Genomic DNA, 25143 nt, shown 5'->3' with positions numbered 1-25143 from the left:
CATTGCCATCAAGCAGAAACAGAACAGGCAGCAGAAAATTAATAAAAACCTGAATTAAAAACAAGACAGCATTTTCAGATTTTCCACCAGGGAGTATCTATGAAAGAGAAATGATTATCATTTCATGTCAACGAAGACAATTCACCCTGAAACAGTAAGCATTGCACTTTCCATGAATGCAGATCGAGCTACTAAATACTGCCTTGAAGGGGGTGAATATTTATGCAATCAATTATTTTGTGCTTTATATTTGTAATTAATTTAGATCACTTTTAAGAGATCTGTTTTCACATTGATATAAAAGTCTTTTTCTGTTTATCAGTTCAGTGTCAAAAAAAAATCAAATTAAATCCACTGTGATTCAATGCTGTTAGACAATAAAACATTTAAACTTCCAAGGGAGGTGGAGAGGAATAAAGAGTCCTGATGAAGTGTCTTAACCCTTCGGCTCTTTATTCCTCTCCTTGGATGCTGGCTAACCTGCTGAGTTCCTCCAGCATTTTGTGTGTGTTATAAATTTCATTCTATGCTTGAGGAATGGCATCCAAGCACTGCAATAACACACTGCAGCAGGAATGGAGACAAACACTAACGTCATGCCTCTGATGTCGATACAATCAGACATCTCCATTTAACGACAAGGAATAAGTAGCTAGCTCCTTAACAACATCCACATGTCCGCATTACATCACTAACTACTCTAGGCATCTGGACTGCATAGTGACCATGATTACTAGTATTGGAAGGGTTTTAACTCACGCTGCTGAAGTGATGAGCCAGAACAATGTCATCCAGGTTGGTGGTCCATCCAGAAAGCTGAAGGAGAAAAAGGCAGGTCATTCCAACGAGAAACAAGAGAAACACTGCAGGAGCATCTTCATCAGGAACCCAACTATCACAAGTTGCCAAAAGATCTCAACATCACACACAAAATGCTGCAGGAACTCAGCAGGTCAGGCAGCGTCCATGGAAATGAGTGAAGAGTCAATGTTTCAGGCTGAGACTCTCCTTCAGGATGGGAAAGGGAGGGGGAATTTGCCAGAATAAAAAAGTGGAGGAGGGAAAGGAGGATAGCTAGAAGGTGATAGGTGAAGCTAGATGGGTTGGGAAGGTAAAGGGCTGGAGAAGAAGGAATCTGATAGGAGAAGAGAGTGGACCATCGGAGAAAGGGAAGGAGGAGGGGACCCAGGGGGAAGTGGTAGGCAGGTGAGAAGAGTTTAGGGGCCAGAGTGAGGAATGGAAGAAGAGGGGAAACTTTTTTTTTAAAAATTGGAAGGAGAAATTGATACTCATGCCATCAGGTTGGAGGCTACCTAGACGGAATACAATGTGTTGCCCTTCAGCCAAGGGTGTCCTCATCGTGGCACAAGAGAGTGCCATGGACCAACATGTTGGCACGAGAATGGGAATCAGAATTAAAATGTTTAGCCACCAGGAAGTTCCGCTTTTGGCCGATGGAGTGGAGGTCCCACAATTTATGACGAGGCTCAGCAACGTAGAGGAGGCCACATCAGGAGCACTGGATACAATAGATTTGCAGGTGAAGTGTTGCCTCACCTGGAAGGACTATCTGGGGCCCTGAATGGAGGTGAGGGAGGAGGTGGAAGGGCAGGTGTAGCACTTACACTGCTTGCAGGGGTAAATGCCAGGGGTGATTAGTGGGGATGTTTGGACAAGGGAATCATAGAGGGAGCAGTCCCTGTGGAAAGCAACAGCACAGTATAGGCCACGACGTCGTGCCGACCTTTTAGCTTACCCTAAGGTCAATCTAACCCTTCGCTCCATTCTTCTATCATCCATGTGCCCATCTAAGAGTCCCTTATTTGTTCCTGATATTTCTGCCTCTACCACCAGCCCTGCAGGTAATTCCACAAACCCATCACCCACTGTGTGAAAAACGTACTTCTGACGTCCCCCCCCCCTATAATTTCCTCCAATCACCTTAAAATGTTGCCCTCTTTATGAGCAGTTTCTCCCCTGGCTATCCATTTAATTGATGCCTCTTTTTATCTAGTCCCCCTCTATCAAGTCACCTCTCAGGGGTGCTAGATTGCAAAATTAGTCAAAAGGAGGAGAAATCAGGAAATCATTTGACAGAATTATCCCAACCAACCTTCGATGCAGCCCAATCCATCCATCCTTTAGCGCACGGGTCAATGTTGATGAGGACGAGTCCTTCAACGAGGTTTTGGTGGCTCAGCTTGCACAAACCAGGCAGAAGAGAAAAGATTAACAGCAGTTCAAGATATACTCTGGTATACTGCGCAGTACCGACCGTTATCCTTCCTCCCGAGTCAGAAGGCTCTGGGCTCTAATACATCAGAGCCCGCAGGAAGTCCAGGCTAACACACTGGTGCAGCACTGAACCAAGTGTCACATTGAGGAGGGTTTGCTCGTGTGGGCAATCAGGCCGTCTCAGAGGGCAGTTACCAGCCCACCGCAGTTACACGCCAGTCAACCCAAGTAAAGATGGCAAGTCATCTTCCCCAAAAGTACAATGTTGCTCGGCTCACCAATCTGGTAGTTTCACGGACACCAGCACTGATAGATAATCGTTAATTTAGATTTACTCAATCCTCAGTTACTGGAATATGACTTTAACTCAGTGCAGACCTCTGAGCTACTAATCCTCTAACTACAAGTCCATAGGAGCTGAATTAGGCCATTTGGCCCATCAAGTCTGCTTGCCATTCAATCATAGCTGATACTCTTCCTTCCCTTGCACCCCCAACCCTATTCTCCCAGAAACCCTTAACACCCTTACTGGTGACACCAACTTGCCACCAAAACACAATGAAGTCCAGAGAAGAGTGTGCACTGAATAATTAATTGTCCATCTTAGATACTTACTGCAAATCTAGTTAGGATGTAGGCTCCGGCCCCGACTCCAATCCCAATCACGTTCTGAACACTGCAAGACAAACAGATTCGGTAAATTCTCAGTATACCTGGCACTCAGTGAAATGAAACAGAGGACCAGTCATATTTTGGAAAGTGGTCGCTAGGGGAGGTGGTGAAAGGGGGAAAGGACTGGAAAGGCCCACCCATCATCGCCACCATTGAGGACATCTTCAAAAGGATCTCCATCCTTTAGGGTGGAGCTTAGGAGGGCAATGGCACCTAATGGCGACTCGGTTGCTTGCATCTTCTGAAACAGCTCTATTTCTATCTTTAATATCTCCATTTTTCCCTTACAGGGTTCTTTTGAAGACCCTGACCTGGAGTTACACCTTGAGATCAGTTCTTTGCGGGAATGGGACCCTGCTCTCGGGGTCTCACGGCTGACCGCTATTCGATATACCAAGGACGTGGCCTAGAATACCAGCACACCTTCAGCGTTCCGGGATTTTGTGGCTCTGGAGATGGGCGGACTCAAAGTCGGTGACTCCGCAGGAAACTGGTGTGTCGTGGGAGTACACTGAAGATTGAAAGCAGCTAGCTGGCTGCTGGCTGTGTGTCCAGAGATCCGAGATTTTTGGGCACAGATCTCAGAAAAAGCAACGCAAGACTTTTAACATCGTAAATCAGTGAGCTGTTTGTTATGTCTCCCCTCTCGCTGTGAAACAGGGACATCTCTTTTTCCCTTATTAGGCAACAGCAAGTCTGTGTCATTGTTGATGCTTTGCTGCACGCTTGAGTGCTTGACGAGGGAGTGCCGATGGGTTTATTTCCGGTGGGGGGGGGGCATTGCTTTGCTGCTGCTTGTGTGTGGGTGGGAGGAGCTGGGGGGTGATTTGGGGTTTTAACATTTAACTGTCATTTATTTTTTGGGGCACTCCTCTGTTTTCGTGGATGTTTGCGAAGAAAAAAATTTCAGGATGTATATTGTATACATTTCTCTGATATTAAATGTACTTATTGAAACCTTTAAAAGACAATGCCTCAAAAAGGTGACATCCAGCCCCCAAACCCTCACCAGGTAGGTCCTCTTCACACTGAGATGGTGGTGCAGGAGCCTGAAGTCACACACCTAACATTTTAAGAACAGCTTCTTTTCTTCTACCATCAAATTTCTGAAGACAATGAACCCATGAATATTTTTGATCTACTTGTTAATTTAATTTTTTAATATATTTCTTAATATAATTTATTACTTTTATGTATTTCCCTGTATGGCTGCTGCAAAATATTTCATGACGTATGTCAGACATTAACCCTGATTCATTACTTCAATATTTTTGCTCTCTTTTTGCACTATTTATATATACACACACACAAATAATTACAATTTACAGCATATTTTATGTATTGTGTTGTACTGTTGGAACAAAACAACAAATTTCACGTGATAATAAACTCAATTTAGGCAAACATTGACACTAAACTCACTTTAAGTGGGTTAGAACTGCAGACAGCATCTCAGCCAGCTCATCCATGGTGGGATACTGGTACCTGCAAAGGCAACAACAGAAAGAAATGCAAGTTATGGAAATTGCATTGCTCTGCACGGTGCTAATAATCGGCTGCAGTTGTATGGCCCACAAACAAGCGGGGAATCTACCGCACTCAGAACGTTGCAAATGTATGAACAGCAGAAGTGGTGGATGCAGGTTCAATTGCAACACTTTAGAGAAGTCTGGACAGGTACATGGATGGGAGGGGTATGGTCCAGGTGTGGATAGATGGAACTAGTTAGAGCAACAGGTCAGCTCAGACTGGATTGGCCAAGGGGCCTCTTTCTGTGCTCTTTGACACCAAGTTCCTCTACACAAGCCCATTCTATACAACTATGGAAAAAGTAGCTAACCTGTCAGCTTCAGGTCGATGTTTATTTACATGGGCCATTCAAGTAGGTGACACAATGGAAAAACTACAACGCCAACAACAGTGCCCACTGTTCCCCCTAAGCTCTGTGGCCACACAGTAACTGAAATGCTCCCACGCACATAGCCTTTGTTGCCATGCAGCCGGAATAAAGAGGGACAAGAAGTAGTTGACAAAATGTAAAAGATTTTTTTTTGTTCAACTGTATTTCATTATACACAAAAGTATGTGATTTTTCAATTTTCATTCTAAATATTCATAGTATGATATTACAAAAAAAAAGCATTTAAAGTGCTGTGCAGTTTTCAGGCTGTGTAAAAATTTCCTGCTCAGAGCAATGGCTGATCCACGCAACTGCAAAAAAAATCAGAGGGAACATTGACAGTGTTCTTCCCAGTGATAGTAAACACTCTCCTGTAACTAATTATCCATGTCACTCATTTTCCATGTATAAAAAAACAGAGATGGTCCCACCTTCACTCATTTGCCATGTATTTAAAACACAGGTCATCCCAGATTCTGAATGCTTGCTTTAGGTACAGCTGACAGATACAAATGTGTTTGAGAAATTGGTGGGATGGCTTTGCTGGCTGCAGGCATCTTCTGGCATGTGCTGGGTCACGACAGTTCACATAGTCATAGAACACAACAGCAGAGAAAGAGGCCTTTTGGTCCATCTAGTCCATGCTGAACCATTAATCTTCCTAGTTCCATTGGCCTGCATTTGGACCATAGACCTATATGCCCTTCCCATCCGTGTACCCATCCAAATGTCTCTTCAATGTTGAAGTCGACCCCACAACCACTGCTTGCACTGGCAGCATGTTCCACACTTTGGCCACCCTCCGAGAGAAGAAGTTCCTCCTCATGATCCCCTTAAAGATTTCACATTTCACCCTTAACCCATGACCTCTCATTCACATCAACAGAATCCTGCCGTAACCTGGGGGAGAAGCTTGGAGTCAGCATCACTGCAGGTTCATACCGCATTGAAACAGAACCTTTAGACCAACCCATCCATTCCAATGAAGATGCCCATCTAAGCTAGTCCCAGCTACCTGCATTTGCCAATATTCCTCTAAATCAGGGGCTCATGGACATCCTGCTTATTGGAATTGGTACGTGGCACAAAAAAGTTTGGGAATCTCTGGTCTAACCCTTTGCTACCCATAGGACCTGTATCTGATCTAAATTGCACGTGGTACACTGCAGTGAGAGACCCCCCACCCCCGAATCCTTTCCATCGTGTTGATGGATAGAAACAAAATAGAATGTATTTCCAAAACCCTGCACTCCCACAATGAAATCGTCAAAGCTGCAGTTACTATTGCCAGCTTCATAGATCTTCAGGGGAAAGGAATGATTCCCACACATCCTTAGTTTTCTATTGATAGCTTATATTCTGCATACACTCAGTGCCGTCGTTATTCAGTAGACCCCGTAGCTCATAAAATGGCCACTGAGTGCATGTTCATGATCATCTGCTGCTGTAGCCCATCAACTTCCAGGTTCGACGTGTTGTGCATTCAGAGATGCTCTTCTGCACACCAGTTTTTGAACATGTGGTTATTTGAGTTACTGTTGTCTTCCTGTCAGCTTGAACTAGTCTGGCCATTCCCTCTGACCTCTCTCATTAACAAGGTGCTTCACCCACAGATTTGCCTCTAACTGCATGTTTTTTCTTGTTTTTCACAAACTCTAGAGATTATTGTGTGCGAAAATCCCAGGAGATCAGCAGTTTCTGAGATACTCAAACCAACTTGCCTGGCACCAACAATCATTCCCCAGTCAAAGTCTCTTAGATCACATTTCTTCTCCATTCTGATGTTTGGTCTGAATAACTGAACCTGTTGACCATATCTGCATGCTTTTATGCACTGACTGGATATTGCATTAACAAGCAGATGCCCAGGTGTACCTAACAAAGTGGCCATTGAGTACATCTTGATATAATTGTCTTTGAAAAAATCAAGGTCACAGTTTTAGTTGCCTGCTTCATCTGTCTCTGCTTTGGGTTATTGGCCTGTGTTACATTACACTCTTTAGCTTAGCTGTTCTCTCAGTTACATATTCCTTATCACATGCCAAGTCATCAGAACTTTATTTCCGAGTCTCTTTTAATCACACAACTTTAGCAATAATCTCTATCTCCAATTGTGTGGAGCTTGCAGTTGTGCCCACCTGCTACAGACTCCTCCCCAAGACAAGTGACCTATATTCTGGCACTGTTAACTGTACATAAAGCAGCTCCACACTAGGAAGGGCAAACCACAACAGATCCACAGCAGATGACATTTCAAAGTAAATTTATTATCAAAGAGCATATATGTCACCATATACAACCCTGAGATTCATATTCTTACAGGCATACTCAATAAATTCATAATAGAATAATAACCATAATAGAATCAATGAAAGACCGCACCAACCTGGGCATTCAAACAGTGTGCAAAAGACAAACTGTGTAAATACAAAAATAAATAAACAATAAATGTCATAAACATGAGATGAAGAGTCCCTGAAAGTGAGCCCATTGGTTGTGGAACATTTCAATGATGGTGCAAGTGGCATTAAGTGAAGCTATCCCCTTTGGTTCAAGGCTTGATGGTTGAGGGGTGGTAACTGTTCCTGAACCTGGTGGTGTGAGCCTAAGGCAGCAGTGAGAAGAGAACATGACCTGGGTGATGGGGTTCCCTGATGATGGATGCTGCTTTCCTGCAACAACACTCCATATAGATGTGCTCAATGGTGGGGAGGGCTTTACCCATGATGGACTGGGCCATATCCACTACCTTTTGTAGGAGTTTCCATTTTATTGGCTCTTCACTCAAGCCTGGAATATCTGGACAGCAAAGATGCATGAATCAGGATGATTCTTATTGACTACAGCTCAGCATTCAGTACCATCATCCCCTCAAAACCAAACAATAAGCTTCAAGACCTTGGCTTCAGTACCTCCTTGTATAATTGGATCCTCGATTTCCTTGGTTACAGAGCCCAGTCAGTTTGGGTTGGCAACAATATCTTCTCCACAATCTCCATCACTGGTGCACCATGATGGTGCGTGCTTAGCCCCCACTCTACTCGCTTTACTCGTACGACAGTGTGGCTGAGCACATCTCCAATGCCATATTTAGGTTTGCTGATGACACCACTGTCGCTGGCCGAATCAAAGATGGTGATGAATCAGCAGTTAGGAGGGAGACTGAGAATCTGGCTGAGTGGTGCCACAACAACAATCTGTTCAGTGTCAGCAAGACCATGGAGTTGATCATTGACTTCAGGTGAAGAAAACCGGAGATCCGTAAGCCTGTCCTCATCGGGGGATCAGAGGTGGAGAGGGTTAACAACTTTAAATTCCTTGGTGATATTTCAGAGGCCTGGTCCTGGAGCCAGCACACAAGTGTAATTACGAAGAAAGCATGGCAATGCCTCTACTTCCTCCGGAGTTTGAGAAGATTTGGCATGACATCTAAAACTTTGACAAGTAGAGGATGTGGTCCAGTCCATCGCAGGTAAAGCCTCCCCACCACTGAGCACATCTTCATGGAGTGTTGTCACAGGAAAGCAGCATCCATCACCAGGGAACCCCATCACCCAGGTCATGTTCTCTTCTCACTGCTGCCATCAGGAAGGTGGTACAGCAGCCTCAGGACTCACACCACCAGTTTCAGGAACAGTTATTACCCCTCAATCATCAGACTCTTGAACCAGAGGGGATAACTTCATTCGCCCCATCACTGAACTGTTCCCACAATCTAGGGATTCACTTTCAAGGACTCTTCACCTCATGTTCTCAATATTTATTGCCCTTTTTTCTTTTTATTTACTTGCACAGTTTTTGTTGGCTTTGCAGACAGGTTGTACACCCAGTCATTGATTCTAATATGGTTATTGGATTTATTGAGTATGCCTGCAAGAAAATGAATCGCAGGGTTGTATATGGTGGCATATATGTATTTATTAATAAACTTACTTTGAACTTTGACAGAAATGGGGCAAGGTGACTGGGTGTCATGCTGTGCCTTTTGACTAGAATGACAAGAAAGGGATGGGGGTAAAGAGAAGAAACTTAAAAGGGAAAATTGAACCCATTTAATAAGACCACGTGATATAGGAGCAGAATTAGGCCATTTGGCCCATCAAATCTGCTCCACCATTCGATCATGGCTGATTTATTATCTATTTCCTGCCTTCTCTCTGTAACCTTTGACGCCCTTACTAATCAAGAATCTATCAACCTCCACTTTAAATATACCCAATGACTTGGTCTCCACAGCCATTTGTGGCAAAGAATTCCAGATTCACCACCCTCTGGCTAAAGAAATTCCTGAAGGAGTATCCTTGAATACAGAAGCTGTGCCCCTGGTCCTAGACTGTTGGAAACATATCCAGCAGGAAGGGGCACTGGTGACAAAAAGGCTTCTGTCGGCAAGGGTAAAGAAAGATTTGTCACATCTACATCAAAACATGGCGAAACACATTGTTTGCATCAACGAGCATCACGGTCCGAGGATGCGCTAGGGTCATCAGCAAGTGACGCCACGCATCCGGCACAGACATAGCATGCCCGCCATGCTCGCCAGAACAACACGGAACACAACAGCAAAAACAGCCTTGTTCCTCCCTCACTCCACACACACACACAGTCCTTTAACCCACAACTTATTAAGCCTAAGCTGTCCAAATTGGAATGTGGGTAGAAAACGGAGGAAACCCACATGGCCACAGGTAGAACATACAGATTCCCCACAGACAAGCGGTGGGAGTAGAACACTGATCACTGGTGCTGTAACACGATATGCTAAATGCACCACACAGGGTAGGAAAGGGTTTTGGAACAGCTGTGATCTCAGTGAAGGGGCTGAACGATCTACCACGGCTCCAATGTTAAAGGATAACAACACAGCAAGTGCAAAAGCCCTTACCCTGTAGGGAAAGGCGGAGCTCCCTCCTGGTGTCCAGGGGCATCGACGTGACACACGGCGAAGTGGTGTGTGATCTCCTGCATGTCCTCGTAGTTAAACAATGTGTTGAAGCAAGATTTGTCTGTGGGGAAAACAGGTAAAACAGAGTTGGAGGGGGGGGATGAACAAAGAGAACAAAACACCAGCAAATCCAACATAACATTTTTCCATGTTCAGTGTTGACCTCAGAAACGTGACATTCAGCTCAATTGCTCTGCGGGAGTCTCATCAGAATGCAAACCAGGCCATGCTCTTGTCCAATCTACGCTCCCTCCAGAGTTTACCGGACACATCCACTCTTCTCTGGCCTGGGTTTTAATGGATGCACATTGACAATTTCATTGGTTTGGTCTTGCCACTTATTCCCAGCAGCACAGAAAAGGTTTCAGGAACCAAACTGAGCCCAGGTAGATATCAGTCAGGATCTCAATAATTGGCAGCAGGTCTGAGAGCTGACTGCCTATTCTTGATGCTACGTACCCAATTATAGAACGTATAGAACATTTGCCAAGTCCATAGGTTCGTTCACCAAGGACTCACCCATCCCAACATACAAGCCAATAATAGAGCCTTATAACTCCTCACCAATCGTTTCCCACATGTCCCAATTTCTCCTTTACACTGCCTCTCTCTTTGAGAGGTCAACTGCCTACTCATGATGTTATGTACTCATTTATAGAACGTATAATCCATTGGCTAAGTCCACAGGTATTGACCAAGGCCAAACTCATCCCAACTGGTCCTTCTGTCAACGAAAGCCACCAGAGACATGCAGCTGGAAGTATAAAAGACTTTATTCAAGATGCACAAGCTGACAGCATTTAGAGTCACTCTGAAGAGAGGCTCCCTGACCCAACATTACACCACATTTTTATATGCAAAAGATCAAAGGTAACATCAGGACAATTTCTATAGTTCCAATGCATTCATAATGCATCCTTTGAGTTGCATGTAATTTTCAATCACCAACGCTCTAGACACCCAAAATCAATGTTAGTCACTGTTGACTCTGAGCTGCACTCACGCATACGCAGACATATCAGGTCAAAGGGATGTTTTCTGGTTTGCAGTCAAGCCCAGTCTACAGCTCCAGATAAGACCACTGTTCTGAGCTGCATTTTAAACTCAGTCTACAATCCACATTCAGAACTGAAGACTGATTGCTGTTGAAATTAATATTTGCCATATTCCATAACTCCAGAATTCACCCTAACACCAACACAAGGGCCAATAATAGAACCTTATAACCCCTCATCAATCATTTCCCACTCATCCCAATTTCCATCTTACATTGTACCCATGACATTCCTACTTTTCCTGACACTGCTACTTATCAAGGTGTCAGTGCATTGCCAGTTTTGGCTCTGGGGATAGTATTTCTGTCTGAATAAGTTCTGGGTTCAAGTTTAGCTGCAGGGCATTCTAGTGCATTCCTGAACATGTTGCATTGTTAGAGATGCTGTTTATCATCTGAACTAAACCAAGGCCCTAACAGGTGGATTTAATGATTCTACGCTATCAAAAAGATAGTACAGCAACAGCACTCTCCAGTAATTACAGTGGATTCCAGTTAATTGGGACACATCAGGACCAATGTATATTTTGACCCAATTAAGCAGCTGCCCCAAGTTTCATGGAAATAGTTAAGAAGGTATAAAAAGACAAATTACCGTTTAACTGAGTATCAAATTATGCATTTAAATGAAATACAGAACAAATGAGAACACTATCAGTATTACTGGGGGTATCTCACGACGACAGGAAACCTGTGCGTTAGAGTTTCAAAGTGGAAAAGCCATTGAGCTGGGGCAGTTCCATTCTCTCAACCTCAGAAGTCTGGGCCCAGTGGTATCAGATGAGTCACAGCTGGGGTCTTCTTCAGTTGCAGTAGATGACCATGACCTCTATGCCTCGGCATGTCCATCACTCTTCATGAAGCATTGCAGAACTGCCTTCCTGGCCGTTGGACCTCACCATAGATGGCATCCGCCCAGTCCGCCACAGCTGACTTCACATACGAGGACAGGTATATCCCCATCTCACAGGCTTACGAGACCTGTTGGCTAGCCCACCTGTCAAAGCAGAGTACCAGGGTGTGCCACCGCCGTATGCAAACAGCTACTTGGAGACACCGGTGAGCGCCGGTCGTCCACTGGGGAACAAAGGTAACATGGAAGATGACTGTTGATAGCTTTAAATTCTTCGTAGTTCCTAACTTGAAGTAGTGAAATAGTTTCATTTTCACTCCCGGTCATTTCTGGCTTCTCCAAGCCTGAATGCTTGAAACCGTAGTGAACAAATCAATACTAGATTGTCTTGGTGCTGATTTCTCATTGACTATCAGTAACAAAAATCACTGCTTTTTGAACACAAACATGCAACTGACGCTATTTAAAAACTGTTTGCTCTAAGCATGGTGTAGTGTCTAACAGCCAAACAAGTTCACACGACTGGATCTAATTAGAAGCTGTTCGGCATCAGTCTCCTGTCCCAATTAAGCAGCATAGTGTCCCAAATAAACTAAAGGCAATCCCAGCTATTTTCTTAATTAGTGTTTGTTCTTTAAGAGCTGTTCCAAATAAGCAGATGCCCTAATTAACCGATAGTCCAATTAACCAGAATCCATTGTATCCCTAAATCAGATCATCTGTCTATTATACTGTAGCTCTTGACAAAAACCTACTGTATGCAAAATAGATGCCATGATCCCTAACCTGCACAATGGCATTCAGATATTTAGCCATAGGATGGCAAATCAGTTTACCTCCAAGGTCCCCCAAAGAAGGAGGGAAATTAAAAGGACTTACGATTGAGACCGATGTCGTGGTAGGTTAAGATGACAGGCCTGTTCCCCTTAGGGGTCCCACTCATGGTCACGTGCAGCACCCCATGTGCAGTTTCGATGTCATGCTCCTGTAGGTGGAAGAGGCAACATTACATTATCCCAAATCAAGACTGAAAAGAACAGGAAACCCTGTCAAGTGAAAGAAGACCATCATCTCAGAAGCCACATCAGCTAGCTCACAAGTTACACTGCTCGTTCAACCATGGCCCTCATTCTCCCTCTCTTCCAAGTTATTTGACCCTCTTTGAAAGCTGCTACCAAATCACTTTCTGCTGGCACAAACTCAAAGTTCAAAGTGAATTTATTACCAAAGTACGTATATGTCACCCGATACTATCCTGAGATTCGTTTTCTTGTAGGCATTCGCAGTAGAACAAAGAAATACAATAAAGTCAACAAAAACCACACACAAAGACTGACAAGCAACCAATGTGCAAAAGGCAAACTGTGCAAAAACAAAAAAAACTAAGAATAATAATTAGACAATACTGAGAACATGAGTTGTACAGTCCTTGAAAATGAGTCTGTAGGATCCAAGCTTCCTCTAGAATTTTGTATGCGTTACTCAGAAACCGCCATTTCTCTTAAGTGTTGAGCTGAGTGAAGTTATCAGGAGCTTCCTGGTTGAACTAATTCCACAACCATGACTCACTTTCCAGGATTCTGCAACTCACGTTCTCAGTACCTGCTGGGTTCCTCCAGTACCTTGTGTGCATCACTCTGGATTTCCAGCATCTGCAGGATCTCGTGTTTATAACTGCTCCTGCACCTGGTGGTGTGGGACCTTGGGCTCCTGTACTTCTTCCCCAATGGCAGCAGCAGCCACATTGCTCTAAATCACAAAAGGTCCCACATCCTCCTGGACATGGAGTGCAAACCCAACACTCTAAGAACATCTACATTTCTATACACAGACCTGGTAAGACATCTACATTTCTGTAAATGTACCTTGGGGCATTCAGACTGGTTGCATCACTGTCTAGTATGGAGGCAGCAATGCTGACCACTAACCCCACTTTCCATAAGATACAGGAACAGAATGATGCCACCTGGCTCACTGAGTCTGCTCTGCATGATGGCTGATGTATCTCCTGCCATCTCCCTGGAACCCTTTATGCCCCAACTAATCAATAATCTATCAACCTCTGCCTTAAATGTACCCAATGAATTGGCCTCCACAGCCACTTGTGACAACAAATTCCACAGATTCACCACTCTCTGGCTAAAGAAATTCCTCCTCATCTCCATTCTCAGTGGATGCCCCTCTATTCTGAGGCTGTATCCTCTGCTCTTGGACTCTCCCACCTTTGGAAACAATCTCTCCACACCCACTCTATCAAGGCCTTTCAATATTCAATATATTTCAATGAGTGAGTGGAGGCCCAGAGACATCAAACACTTCTACATGATAAGCCTTTCAATCCCAGAATCATTTTTGTGAACCTTCTTTGAACCCTCTCCAATGTCAGTACACCATTTCTTAGACAAAGGGCCCAAAACTGCTCACAATACTCCAAGTGAGGCCTCATCAATGTCTTATAAAGTCTTTCTTTTGCTCATCCCCCTGTATTATTTAAGCTGACCAACTCTTCACCTCAGAGAGCCTTCATCAGAACAAAGAAAGCAAGCTGGTCTAAGTAGAAAAAAAGTGGGAGAGGACATTGAGAGGAACAAAGGTCACATCTGTAATAGGATTAAATGATGTGACCATTAAATGGATAGTTCACTGGCGAAACCGATGGTGGGGGAGCTAAAAGAGGCCTTAGTTGACTTGGGGTCTCCTGCTGTGGCCACCGAGGAAAGAGACGCCAGTGCTGGCTGTGGGCCAGTGGATTGCGCACTGGCTTAGAGGCTGGCCCTTCCCATCAGTGTTCCCCTCCAGTGTTTGCTCGGTGGAAGGCAAGCTGGATAACCTTCACTTGCAGGAGAACTGCAGGATATGAGGAACTGGTGTGGGCTGTTCTTGCAGAAATATTCACTGGTTCATTGGCCAGACTGACGGTGGTGAAGCAGCATGGCCTCTGTTGTGGCGCAGACCAGGCCCTCATTCATGCCTTGGGGTCGCTTGTTGTCCAAGACAACATCCATGCATCATTATTCTACAAGCCATAACACTCAAGGACTTGGGTTATATTATTACTTTTAATTTTTTATATATATATATATATATATACACACACACACACACACCTGAATGTTTTCCTGCAATCATAATTGTATGTGTTATATGTGCTGCGTGCTGTTGGTTGTCTGTTTTGCACCTCGGCTCCAGAGGAACACTATTTCATGTGTATGGTTCAAAAGTTCAATTTAATATGGAAGAATGCCTACAGTATACAACCTGAAATTCTTGCTCTTTGCAGACATCCATGAAACAGGGCAAAAAAACACCCAAAGAATGAATGACAGAAAAATGTTAGAACCCGAAAGCTCCCTCTCCCCACACAAGCAGCAGCAAACCTGTGTCAACCCTCCCATCTCCCCTCCTCCCACTTGCTCCAGCAAAAAGCTTCAACACACCCCTTCCCCACCATTCACCATGCAGCAATAGCAAAGCCCCCAAAGAGACTGTGGCAGTTAAACTTGAATTTGAATTTGAACTTGATCTTGTTAAGCTCCCTCGTCCATGTAATGTTATATTAAAAGAGCAAGCTGTTGGAGGAAGTCAGAGGGTTGAGCAGCGTCTATGGAAAGCAAAGGTTTTCACATTCCCATTTCAACATATCAATCCATGCCCTCCTCTAGTCCCACACTCAGGATAGAGGAGCAACACCTCATATCCCATCTGGGTAGCCTGTAACCTCATGGCATGAATATCGATTTCTCTAACTTGTTCTACCCCCCCACCCCTCCACTTCTCTCTTTGTCCATCCCCCATTCTGGTTTTCACTTCCCTTCCTGGAGGAAGGCCCAAAGGTCAAAGCCCCTGGGTCAGCTTGTCTGGCACAGAGGCCTAATGTCTGTAAGTCTGAGCCAGGGACAGGACGGGGGGGGGGGGTGCATGGGGGTTAAGGCTCAATATTTGCCATTCTGAGAGCCAAGGACTGGAGGTCCAGAGGCAGCCTGTCTGTCTGTGTGTGAGTGGGTGGGTGGGTAATTAAAGAAGCTTGTTTAGTTCTGTTGTTGTTGCTGCTGCTTGTGTTGTCCTGCTGACCACTGTGGACTTACTATGTTGGCGCCAGAATATGTGGTGACACGTGCAGGCAGCCGCCAGCACTTATTTAGGTTGGTAACAGAAACGATGTATTTCTCTGTATGTTTTGATGTACATGTGATAAGTAGATTTAGAGATACAGCACGGTAACAGGCCCTTCTGGCCTGACAAGCCCATACTGCCCAATTACCCCTATGTGACCGATCGGCCTACTCACCCGTACATCGTTGGATTGTGGGAGGAAACCAGAGCACCCAGAGGATACGTGCAAACTCCCTACAGGCAGCGGGGGAATCGAACCCTGGTCACTGACACTACACTACCATACCTCCCCAACTTTACTGTCTCTTTACTGCCCAAAAGCACATTGCCTCTTCTTATTCACACTGACTTTGCATTCTTCAGCACTGAGTTCCATCAGCCTGACCATTCTTCCTTGGAGTTCAAAGTTCAAACCCCTCTGATCACTACACTTTCTAGTTTTGAGTCCTATTTTGGTGATTTATGCTACATGGTATTTTTTTTGGTTGTAATTACAGCATCAACATTGTCCTAAGCCACCCAAGTGCAACTTCACATGATTCAGGTAACAGTATGTGGACATCACGTGCTGTTCTGATTAAGAAGGAACATCCATCGCCAAAGACCCATATCATTCACGGCCTCTTCACGTTGCTATCGTCAGGGAGGAGGTACAGAGGTTCCCAGCCTGGGGTCCATGGACCCCTCAGTTAATGGTAGGGGTGCATGGTATAAAAAAGAAGTTGGGAGCCCTTGAGGTACTGGGGCCTAAAGACACACACTCAACATTCCCTCTGCCATTGGATTTCCGAACAGACAATGAACCCATGAACATGTCCTCACTACTTTTGCTCTCTCTTTGCACTACTTATAGCAGTTTATATATACTTTCTCACATTGTAATTTGCAGTTTTTTTTAATGTATTGCACTACACAGCTGCTGCAAAACAACAAACATCACGACATACGTATGACAGTGATAAAAAACCCAATTCTGAGTTGCTGTTAAACACCCACCCAGTCTCAGATGAGAAGCAGGAAAGAGCCACCATCTGGGTTGCAATGACGTACAATAGTTGGGAGAGACACCAAAAGGAAAGACACCGACCAGTGCCACGCACCAAATGTGGACCAGAGACAAGCAGGAAAAAGACTCCAACCACCCCAGATACTCCTCTCGTTGACCAGAGCAAAACCATACCAAATGCCCTGTGGTAGCAGCTCAAATGTTCTCTCTGGTCTAGGATCAGGCAGAGACATTATAATATCACCTTCCATTGCAACTACCAAACAATTTGATAAGTCCTTCCAATAAGAGTGAGTGTGTGTGTGTGTGTGTGTGTGTGTGTGTGTGTGTGTGTGTGCGCATACACTATATAGTATACATAATGATATAAATACTATATATATATATATATATATATATATATATACACACACACATGCATGCATACAGTATACACTGTATGCATGTGTGTGTATATTATTCACACATTGATTTTCCATATACAAATGCTGCTGGTTTGTGCCCTGTTCAGATCATTTTCCTGGAACAACACTTAATGCCAGCTGCTCACTGTTAGGGCAGCAGTTCTAGGATTACCAGCAGAGCTGCAGAATAACACGATGGCAGAACGCAGACGTCAGCATGTAGGCCAGTCCTGTCAGAATGCATTAAGCCTCCGACACTGGGATTAGTGGCCGCCCGTGCTGCTTGACCAGATCACAAACACTATGAGCAGCTGGCTCTGGCAAGCTCTGTTTACTCACATTTACACAAACTGACTTCATATTATTGCTGCAGTTGTATGGTTTTTCAACCAATTCTGTGTGTCCCAGAGTGCGTTACAACTCAACGTGGAAACAGCAAAGCATTTCTACCACCCATTTACGCTAATTGTATTCTCCCCACGTTCTCAGTAAATCTCACAAATAGAGTCATCCAGCACTACAGTACAGAAGGTGACCCTTTGGAACATCTAGACCGTGCCAAACTATTATTCTGCCCAGTCCCATCGACCTACACCTGGACCATAGCTCTCCATAACCCCTCACATCAATGTATTTATCTCAATCTTCTCTTAAATGTTGAAATCGAGATTAAATGATACTACCACTCATCTACACACTAGGCCCTATTTATGCGTCCAATTAACTTACCATCCCACGTGGCTTTAGAATGTGGGAGGAAATTTAAGATTGTTTAATGTCATTTCCTGTACACCAGTGTAAAAGAAAACAAAATAATCGTTACTCTGGATCCGATGCAGCACAAAAAAAACCCACAATAAATATAAATACACAAGATAGCTGATAAGCTGATACCCATAGATTGATTGTAGGTCCATAAGGTGACACTGGGTTGGTCATTGTCAGGAAATAATAAGGTGGTGATAGAGTTGGTGGCTGGAGGTGTTGATCAGCCTTACTGCTTGGAGAAAGTAACTGTTTTGAGTCTGGTGGTCCTGGCATCGTTGTTGGTGACCACTTGTCAGGTCATCAGAGAACTTGACAATGTGATTACTGAGATACGAAAAAGTCCGCAGGAATCCTGAAGAAAGGTCTCGTCCCAGAACGCTGCCAGTTTACTCTTTTGCACAGATGCTGACTGATCTGCTGAGTCCCTCCTGCATTTTGTGAGATTATTCAGCCGTCTGACCGTGCAGTCATGTGTGAGCAACAATGGGCTCAACACACAGCCCTGGGGAGCACCGTGTTGAGGATGATGGGCAGGGAGGATCATTTGTGCATCCTGACTATCTGAGGTCTGTTGGTTAGGAAGTCCAACACCCAGCTACACAGTGATGCACTTAGACCGAGGAGTAGGTGTACGTTCACCGAGGTCTGTGTGACAACAGTGTTGAATAACAAACTGAAAACCAGAAACAGCATTCTGACACATGTCCCTGGTTCTTTTTAGGCGTGTCAGGGCTGGGAGCGCCCAGAGGAATCCCACAGAATCACACAGGGAACATGCAAACTCCACACTGACAGAGACCGTAAGATATAGGAACAAATTAGGCTATTTGGCCTGTGGTGTCTACTCTGTCATTTCATCTCTGTTCCATTCTCCTGCCTTCTCCCCATATCCTTTCATGTCCTGACGAATCAAAAATCTATCAACTTCTGCCTTAAATATACCCAATGCCTTGGCCTCCTCAGTTGCCTGTGGTTTCAACCCAGGTCTCTGGTGCTGAGGCACTGTTTCTAATAGCTACATCACTGCGTTGCCTAATTGCCCAGTACCCAATAGACACCCCATAGGTGTTGCAAAGCATTGCCAATTTGTGAACAGCAAGCCTCCACAAACATTATTAATTTAATGGTTCAGATATCTGACTGAATTAGGTGCCAGGGTGGAGTTACGTCTCTACCAAAGGAGGTGGAAGACACTCCTTCCACCTGCAATCCTGCAGCTCACCTTTGGGCAAGCTGTAGCCCCTGCTGGTGCAGATCACAAGTCCTGGTTATGTGACCACTGATGCCAGGCAGACAACCTCTGAGAATTGCCGGGTCACCCGTCTTGTAAAGATGCTGCCCAGAAGGCGGCAATGACAAACCACACCTGTAGAAAAATTAGCCAAGAACTTTCATGATCATGGATAAGACCAGGGTCACCCACGTCAATACAATATAGCACACAATGGTGATGATGATGATCTGACTGAAATTGATTCAAGGATAAATATTGATCAGAATTTTGGAGAGAATTGAAAGGCTTTCTGTCAAATTGTCTCTGTGGGATCTTTCAGATCTGCCCAGAAGGTCAGAGAAGTTTAATGACTCATCTAAAGGAAAGCAGCATAGCATAAAAGTGGATCCAGAAGAGGTCAGTTAGACCCTTACACGAGGAAACCTGCAGATGCTAGAAATCCAAAGCAACACACCAAAAAATGCTGGAGGAACTCAGCTGGTCAGGCAGCATCCACGGAAAAGAGTAAACAGTTGACGTTTCAGGCTGAGACCCTTCATCAGGACTGTCAGACCCTAACACCAGGTCAACCATTTAAGATCTTGGCTGTTCGGTCTAGTGGTTGATGTTGGCATAGCAACTGAGCATCACCCCAAAATCTGTCCTCAAGTCTCTGAAGTGGTAGTAGTCCATGATTTTTAAAAGGGCTGGTGGAAGTCACAGATTGGGAGGGATAAGGCCTTAATGGGACCCGAACAACAACAGCATCTCACTCAACATCAGCAGTACTAAAGAGCTGATTACCAACTACAGGAGTCCCTGACAAAGAACAATCCAACCAAGACCTCAACGGTGGAACAGGCAGACAAAGTTACTTCGAACTCAACGGCTGTGAAGGCGGATGAAGGCTGCAACAAATCCATCAGCTCCAATTGTTGTGGTTTCCATGCCACTGGAATTAGTTGGTTGATTTGTGAAGTATAGTGTGCTTCTTGGAGTGCAACATCAAGCACATGTTAAACAAATACACGCACAGGCGTCTTCTCTCCGTGGGCCACTTCTTCAGAATGAAGACCATCATCCTCGACCTCGAGGGATAGCCATGACGACGACAGGAGGAAGAAGCCGAAGGTCCATGAAGGAGTCTTCATTCGGGAAAGAGGTGGATGGAGCCGGAGCTTTAAATTCCTTGGTGTTGACACATCAGAGGGTCTGTCCTGGGGCCTGTGCACAAGCGTCATCACAAAAGCAACATGGAAGCACCTCTTTCTTGTAAGTTTGTGTCAATTTGGCATGTCAGCAGAAACTTGCACAAGCATCTATAGTGCACAGAAGACAGTATCCAAACTGGTTGCATCATCATCTGAGATGTGGAAACACCAATGCCAGGAATGGACAAGCCTACAGAAAGTGGTGGATACACAGGCAAAGCCCTCCCCACCACCGAGTACATTTATATGGAGTGTTGCCACAACAAAGCAGCATCCATCAAAGACCTGCATCATCCAGGCCATGCTCTCTTCTCGCCACCACTATCAGGCAAGAGGTACAGGAGCCTTCAGTCTCACACCACCAGGTTCAGGAACAGTTATTATTCCAGAACCATCAGGCTCCTGAACCAATGTGGATAACTTCACTCACCTCAACACTGAACTGATTCTACAACGTACAGACTCAAGTTCAAGGGCTCTTTACAACTCATTTTGCAGTGTTATCTTTACTTGCATAGTTTGTCTTCTCTTGCACAATGGCAATTTGTCAGTCTTTGGCTGTTTGCGTAGTTTATCATAAAATATTTTTGTTTCTTTTTTTTTCTGTAAATGCCTGCAAGGAAACGAATTTCAGAGTATAATGGTAACTCTAATAACAAACTTACTTTGAACACTACTGAGGAAGTTTTTAAACTGAACGCTAGCTGGGAGGTACTGAGCAATAGGGAGCATGATTAGAGCTGGATATCTACACATCACAGTGGACGAGTGCCTAGAGTGTGGTGGGATAGCAGGATGGCAGAGGCGTGGATGAGGGTTGAGCAGCAGATGGGTTGGCACAATGCCAGTAGGGGAATATTAGAGGCAAGCTCAGACAGAGGGTATGAGGTCAGATGGCAGCTCAGGATTAGATAGGATGAGGAGCTCGGGAACACAGTGGATACATGGGCAATAGATTTAATTTCTTTCTAACAATGAACTTCTATTTGCACGTCTCACGGCCTCTGTAAAGCAGCCAGCATAATCCAAGACCCACTTCCCCCGGAAATTCTCTCCTCTCCGCACAATCCACACCAGTGGAGCTTAAAAAGAGTTACTTTTTAAAAATCAGGGCAGCAATGGAGATTTCAAAGGCAGAGCTTCATGGCAGTTTCTCTGAGTTGAGGAATGACCAATCAGCAAGAGGGATTCATTAGAAAGGGTCAGTAAGAATAATTCAAGGTGCCATTCTTGAATTGGACATTGGTTTGGAATGTGCCAGTCTTTAGAGCGTCTTTGGCTCATCGGGTTTAGGCGAGATCAGGCTTGGGTGAGGTAATTGTCTTCCAAGTTACTCTCTCTCTGTTCTTATTTGTTCGTTCCTCATCTATTAGGGCAGAGTATAGTGAAAATGTTTCCAGGGGCAGTGTTTTGTCCTGAATGAGGGATGTGGGAAGTCTGGGAGACCACCAGTCTCCTAGGTAAACCCACCTTCACCAGGTGCACAAAACTGCAGCTCCTGAGAGAATGAATTAAGGAACTGGAGCAGCAACTCGATGACCTGCGACTCACACGGAGAATAAGGAGGTGATAGACAGGAGTTACAGGGAGGTAGTCACCTCTAGCTTACAGGAGAGAGATAACTGGGTGACTGTCAGGAGAAGGAGGGGAAATGCACAGCCAGTGCAGAGAACACCCGTGGCCATTCCCCTCAATAATAAGTATATAACCATAGATGCTATTCGGGGGACGACCTACCGGGGGGAGCCACAATGGCCAGTCTCTGGCACTGAGTCTGGTGCTGTGGCTCAAAAGAGCAGCGAGACAAAGAGGACTGCAGTGTTGATAGGATATTCCTTAGTCACAAGAACAACGACGAGGTTCTATGAGAGCAAAATAGACACTCGGATGGTATGTTGCCTCCCTGGTGCCAGGATCAGTGAAGTCTTAGATCATGCCCATGGCATTCTCAAGGGCGATGGTGAGAAACCATAAGCCTTGGTGCATATTGGCACCAATGACATGAGTAGACGAGGTGAGGAGGTCCTGAGGAGAGATTTTAGAGAGCTAGATAGAAAGCTGAGAAACAGGACCTCCAGGGTAGTAACCTCTGGAGCGCTGCCTGTTCCATGTGCCAGTAAGGGCAAGAATAGGATGATTTGGCAGATGAATGCGTGGCTGGGGAACTGGTGCAGGGTGCAGGGGTTCAGATTTATGGATCATTGGGATTTTTTCCAGAGGAGGTGTAATAAAACCATAAGATTAGCAGAATTAGCCCATTTGACCATGGCTGATCCAATTTTCTTCTCGGCCCTAATCTCCTTCCGTCTCCCATTTCCCTACGTACCCCAATCAATCAAGAATCTATCAACTCCTCCTTAAATATACATAATGATTTGGCCTCCACAGCTGACTGTGACAAAGAATTCAAAAATTCATCACTCTCTGGCAAAGGAAGTTCCTCACCTCCATTCTAAAGGGACACTCCTCTATTCTAAAGCAGTGTCCTCTGGTCTTAGACTGTCCAACCATAAGAAATATCCTCTCCATGTCCACTCTATCAAGGCCTTTCACCAGTTGGCAGATTTAAATGAGGTCATCCCTCATTCTTCTGAATTGCAGTGACTAGAGGCCCAGGGTCATCAAATGCTCTTCATATGACAAGCCATTCATTCCTGGAATCACTTTCATGAACCTCCTTTGAACCCTCTCCAGTGTCAGCACATCCTTTCTAAGAAGAGGGGCCCAAAACTGCTCACAAAACCTCACCAGTGCTTTATAAAGTTTCAACATTACATCCTTGCTTTTATACTCTCATCCTCTTAAAATGAATGCTTACATTGCATCTGCCTTCCTCATCACAGACTCAACCTGCAAATTAACCTTCAGGGAATCCTGCACGATGACTCCCAAATCCTGTTCTGCCTCAGATTTTTGAAATTTCTCTCCATTTAGAAAATAGTCGACCTTTTCATTTCTTTTACCAAAGTGCATGACCAGAAACTTCCTGGCACTGTAGTCCATCTGCTATTTCTTTGCCCATTCTCCCAGACCTGTCTAAGTGCTTCTGTCGCCTATTTCCTCAGAACTGTATGACCTGCACAAAAGGGATGAGTTACTCCTGGACCAGAGGGAAACCAATACCCTTGTGGGCAGGTTGCCTGGAGTTGTTTGGGTGGGTTTAAGCTAATTAGCAGGGGGTCAGAAACTGGAGCGATAGTGCTCAAGATGAGGTAGTTGGTTTACAAAGAGAGGCAATGTGTAGTGAGACTCCTAGCAAGGAGAGGCTGTTGATGGGGCAAAATTGCAGGCAACAGAATGAACGGCAATGTAAAAGGTGGACAAAAATCGAAAAGGGTGAAACTGAAAGGTCTGAAGTTAGAGAAGTCACATGGACCAGATGGTTTACACCCCATTGCTATTACAAAGGAAACGTGAATGGTCTTCAGTTGGATAAGTCACCTGGACCACTTGGACGGCAGACCAGAGTCCTGAGAGAGGTTGCTGAAGAGATAACCGATGCATTGGTCATAATCTTTCAAGAATCACTTGATTCAGGCATGGCCCCGGAGGACTGGAAGGTTGCAAATGTCACTATGGCTGACAGGCAGGAGGCAGTGAGTGGGAATAAAGGGGTCCTTTTCTGGTTGGCTGCCAGTGACTAGTGGTGTTCCTCAGGGGTCAATATTGGGACTGCTACTTTTCACATTGTTTGTCATTAATTTGGATAATGGACTTGACGGCTTTGTGGCAAAGTTTGCAGGCGATATGAATATAGGTGGAGGGGTAGGTAGTGCTGAGGGAGCAATTTGATTGCAGGAGGACTTAAACAAATTGGAAGAATGGGCAAAGAAGTGGCAGATAGAATACAGTGTTGAGAAATGTATGATCATGCATTTTGGTAAAAGGAACAATAATGTGGACTATTATCTACATGGGGAGAAGGTTCAAACATCAAAGGTGCAGAGGGACTTACGAATCCTTATGCAAGACTCCCAGAAGGTTAATTTACAGATCGATTCTGTGGTAAAGGCAAATTCAATGTTGGCATTTATTTCAAGGGGTATAGAAGATAAATGCAGGGTGATAATGCTGAGCCTCTATAAGACACTAGTCAGACTGTACTTGGAGTACGTCAACAGCTTTTGGCCCCATATCTGAGAAAGGATGTGTTGTCATTGGAGAGATTCCAGAAGAGGTTCATGAGGATGATTCCGGGAATGAAGCGGTTAACATATGAGGAGCGTTTGGCAGCTTTGGGCCTGTACTCACTGGAATTTAGAAGAATGTGAGGAAATCTCATTGAAACCTACCGAAAGTTGAAAGGACTAGATAGAGTGGATGTGGAGAGGATGTTTCCTATGGTGGGGGTATCCAGAGCTAGAGGGCACAGCCTTAAAATTGAACAGAGGTTAGGAGGAATATTTTTAGCCAGAGAGTAGTGAACCTGTGGAATACTCCGCCACAGACTGCTGTGGAGGCCAAATCCATGGGAACATTTAAAGCGGAAGTTGATAGTTTCCTGGTTGGTCAGGGCATCAAAGGATATGAGGAGAAGGCAGGTGTATGGGGTTGAGTAGGATCCAGGATCAGCCATAATGGAATGGTGGAGCAGACTCGATGGGCTGAATGGCCTAACTTTGCTCCTATGTCGTATGGTCTAACTTCATTTGCCATTTCTTTGTCCCACATTACTACCTCACCAGTGTCATTTACCAGTGGCCCAATATTAACTCTCACATCCCTTTTACACTTTATATAACTGAAAGAAACTTCTGGTTTCCTGCTTT

General features: G+C 44.7%; 1 protein-coding gene across 3 annotated transcripts in view; it reads right to left on the bottom strand.

Annotated features, from left to right (window-relative positions):
* Positions 1–25143, bottom strand: part of LOC140187751 (protein NDRG3-like) — a 144981-nt gene that overhangs the window by 45049 nt on the left and 74789 nt on the right. For all 3 annotated transcript variants that reach the window (XM_072243421.1, XM_072243440.1, XM_072243430.1), the window contains exons 4-9: positions 12539–12644; positions 9693–9813; positions 4330–4392; positions 2851–2911; positions 2114–2200; positions 760–816 (exon numbers count right to left, since the gene is read on the bottom strand). In XM_072243421.1, coding sequence (XP_072099522.1) covers positions 760–816; positions 2114–2200; positions 2851–2911; positions 4330–4392; positions 9693–9813; positions 12539–12644 — 495 coding nt within the window. The remainder of the gene's footprint in view (positions 1–759; positions 817–2113; positions 2201–2850; positions 2912–4329; positions 4393–9692; positions 9814–12538; positions 12645–25143) is intronic.

Source organism: Mobula birostris, chromosome 2, assembly GCF_030028105.1.
Source record: "Mobula birostris isolate sMobBir1 chromosome 2, sMobBir1.hap1, whole genome shotgun sequence".
Lineage (NCBI taxonomy): Eukaryota > Metazoa > Chordata > Chondrichthyes > Myliobatiformes > Myliobatidae > Mobula > Mobula birostris.
This window is presented reverse-complemented; position numbering and strand designations above follow the sequence as displayed.